We start from the raw sequence: 3,389 nt of genomic DNA, 5'->3' as shown, positions 1-3,389 counted from the left end.
GAGAGAGAGAGAGAGAGAGAGAAGGGGGGTGGGGGGGTGATTGGGCTTGTCTGTAAAAAAAGCAACACATCTCTCTTCGCCTCCTCGTCATCAATACCGATTAATTGTCTTATAAACACATCGGCTGCGCCAGGAGCTAGCTGGAGGCTAACGATGGCTACACTGTCAGAGCATAAAGTCACACAGTCTCTAGGGGTGTTCACACGGCACACATTTGATCCGGCGCTACACCGATGTATTTTGTTGCAATATATTTTACTCTGGAGCAAATTTTGTGGAGCGGTCACACGTACAAAGCCGCTGAGCGTGTCAGCACCGGCGCAGCGTCGGTGCAGCTCCACTTGCGGCCACACGGCAGTTTCTGCAGCGGAGCAAAACGACAGAAAATAAATGAGCTGTCATGTTGGTTCTTTTTAAAACTTATACACAACTCAAGCAACTACTGTACAGGCACGTCCTTCTCCTTCTCGGTCTCCGTGCCTTCAGCTCGAGAGTGACCGCCCCCGAAAACGTAAATCAACGATGACTTCAGTGACATTCAGAAAAGCAAACATGTAATGCGCCAAACAGAAAAATAAGAGAGGAAATCACAAAATAAATTCTATGGGGTGCGGGGGGTTGTGAACACACAGCAAAGGAACAAACTACACAAACAACTCCGAGACAGTCCAGTCTCCTATAAAAGGAAAGATGACGTTTGGGGATTATTCCCACCCCCACTCCCCTGTTCTAGTTGAGATGGTATAACCCAAGAGGTGCTTGCTACTGTTACCAGCCGTGTCTTGTGTCGTTATTAAACAAACACATGACGGAAGTCCAACAGAGCACGAAAGCAACACATTCTCGCTGTACGTAATCAACTCTTCTCATGCGTAGCGAGGCTACTTCCCCCTCGCAAACAAGCATTTGCTCCAGAGCAAATTGGAGAGTTCACATGTGCACATTTACATCGGTGCTGCTCCGCAAACGAGCATTTGCTCCAGAGCAAATTTTTAAACCACCTCCCTGAGGTGGATCAAATTTGGTCCGGTGTAAGCTGTTTTCGGGGCTACGCCGGAGCAAAAATGCATGTGTGACCGCTCCATTGGTGCAGTGCCGGCGTAGCACCGGAGCAAATGTTGCCGTGTGAACACCCCTTCTGTCTTTCTCAAAAGGCAATGCTGACTGTTCATTACTGTCTCGGGTTTTAAAATTAACGATTTGAATAAATACGTGTACTGCTGTTAGTCTTTGTCTCACATACAGTATGTAAAGTATAAATACTGCTTACAACTGTTCAACATGTTGGTAAAAAAAAAAAAAAAAAATTGAACCTGAGCTGCACTTATATTTTGTATTTTCATGTTATTGTTTAAAGAAATGAAAATGTTTATTTGGCACGTGGTTGAAGGAAAGAAAAATGCGTCAAGACAGAAATGCACACATGCTGTGTGTAACCAATGTCACACACAAACATTGCTCTGGTTGTCGGACCTTCCATCCAGAATGCCCGCCTCTGATGAGTGCATCTATTTTGTTGTGGGGCCCCCTTTTTGAGAATGTAATTTCATGAATTTCTTTCATTTTTACTTTCAGGAATCTTGTCAAACATCTTACTCATGCATGCTGCCCACCAGCTCAGGTGTACCGGTAAATGGAAGAAGCTATGAGACCTACACTCCTCCACACGTGCAACAGCACATGAACAACCAACCATTGACCTCCTCTGCTACATCAACAGGTATCGTGCTATGAACTGACTTCATTTGGATTTACAAATTAGTTTCAGTCTGCCCTAAAAAAGATCAGGCACTTGACTTATGAACCTACAGCAATTCACTTCGATACTTTTTTAATGGGGCGGCCCGATAGTCCAGTGGTTAGCACGTCGGCTTCACAGAGCACAGGTACCGGGTTCGATTCCAGCTCCGGCCTCCCTGTGTGGAGTTTGCATGTTCTCCCCGGGCCTGTGTGGGTTTTCTCCGGGTACTCCGATTTCCTCCTACATTTCAAAAACTTGCATGGCACGCTGGTTGAACACTCTAAATTGTCCCTCGGTGTGAGTGTGGGTGTGAATGGTTGTTTGTCTCTGTGTGCCCTGCGATTGGCTGGCAACCGGTTCAGGGTTTCCCCCCGCCGACAGCTGGGATAGGCTCCAGCACTCCCCGCGACCCTTGTGAGGATAAAGCGGTTCGGAAAATGAGTGAATGAATGATTACTTGTAGAAAATTGCCACCAGCCTTTTACTCTCCTTTCTTCTTTAAGGTGGCTTCTAATCACAAATCTGTTATTACCTCTTTCGTTAGGTCTGATTTCTCCAGGAGTCTCCGTTCCAGTCCAAGTTCCAGGAAATGAAACAGACGTGTCACAGTATTGGCCACGTCTGCAGTGATGTCGTTTGGTCGCAGCACTTGCTGAAGTCTAAGAGCACAACATTCTCACTTTGAAACTCAAATGTCAAAAAGGACTTTTCATTGAGAATTACCACTCAGGATCGGATTGACTTTTGAGGCAAGTGAGACAGAGAGGATATTGCCAGAGGACTTCTCCCGGGTACTGTAAAGCAGTACAAGATTAGCGACAATAGATTATACTATGTCATATGCATCAGCTGCCATTCAAAATGTGGTGTGGTGCTTGAAGACAAGACATTTTATTGCGAACATACACTCATTGCCCTAAATATGTGGATAAACGTTTTAATGAAGACGTGGCCAGGAAAATTATCTGTCTGCTGTAAATGTGTTGAATTGGAGGAATTCATTAAAAAAAAAAAAAAAAAACAGAAAAACTCATGTGTACAGAATTCTTGAAATGTCGTGATGTGCTTTGTAAGATTTGAGTGATTTTATAATCTGATTAAACCCTTAACGCTAAGTCTTTGCAGAGGTGGGTTTGGGGTGAGAGGTGTTAATTGTCTAATGCTCATGTTGAAACATTGTACCAAATGCACACAGACTGAAATCACAAGCTTCTTTTCAGCACAACTTATTTCCTGGTATGAATTTGTTTTTATCTCCATGTGTTAATTATTTGTCTTCTCCAGTGATTGCGGAAGACTTCCTGAATAAACTCATTTCGGGTAGAATTATTGTTTTTGTTTTAATCTTTTTAACCTCATCATGATTTTGTAGTATCTTGAGTAGCTTTAGACAGGCACAGCTGTGTCTTTAAACACACGTGTCTGTGACTGGCAGCTGACAAAGCAGCTAAGAGCCATAATGAAGCCACTGGTGCAATCACAAACCTTGGCAGTTGGGTGGAGAAGAGAGTTGATGAGGGAACTGTTGATCATAAAGACTCAGCTGTTGAGATCCTGCGTGGAATTGTGGATATGGGATAAAATTCTAGAAGATGACTTTTATAGTGGGGGATGGCTGACTCATGCCAGAGGCCCAAGACCCCTTTTT

General features: G+C 44.1%; 1 protein-coding gene across 1 annotated transcript in view; it reads left to right on the top strand.

Annotated features, from left to right (window-relative positions):
• pax6a (paired box 6a) overlaps positions 1-2,745 on the top strand; it is a 35,392-nt gene extending 32,647 nt beyond the window's left edge. Inside the window, exons 9-10 of the mRNA XM_019865267.1 lie at positions 1,576-1,720; positions 2,286-2,745. Coding sequence (XP_019720826.1) covers positions 1,576-1,720; positions 2,286-2,371 — 231 coding nt within the window. The 3' untranslated portion in view covers positions 2,372-2,745. The remainder of the gene's footprint in view (positions 1-1,575; positions 1,721-2,285) is intronic.
• Positions 2,746-3,389: the final 644 nt, after the last annotated feature.

The sequence above is a fragment of the Hippocampus comes genome, unplaced genomic scaffold (genome assembly GCF_001891065.2).
Source record: "Hippocampus comes isolate QL1 unplaced genomic scaffold, H_comes_QL1_v1.1 scaffold180, whole genome shotgun sequence".
NCBI classification, from domain to species: Eukaryota; Metazoa; Chordata; class Actinopteri; order Syngnathiformes; family Syngnathidae; genus Hippocampus; species Hippocampus comes.
The sequence above is the reverse complement of the archived record's forward strand: the minus strand, read 5'-3'. Positions and strand labels throughout refer to the sequence as shown.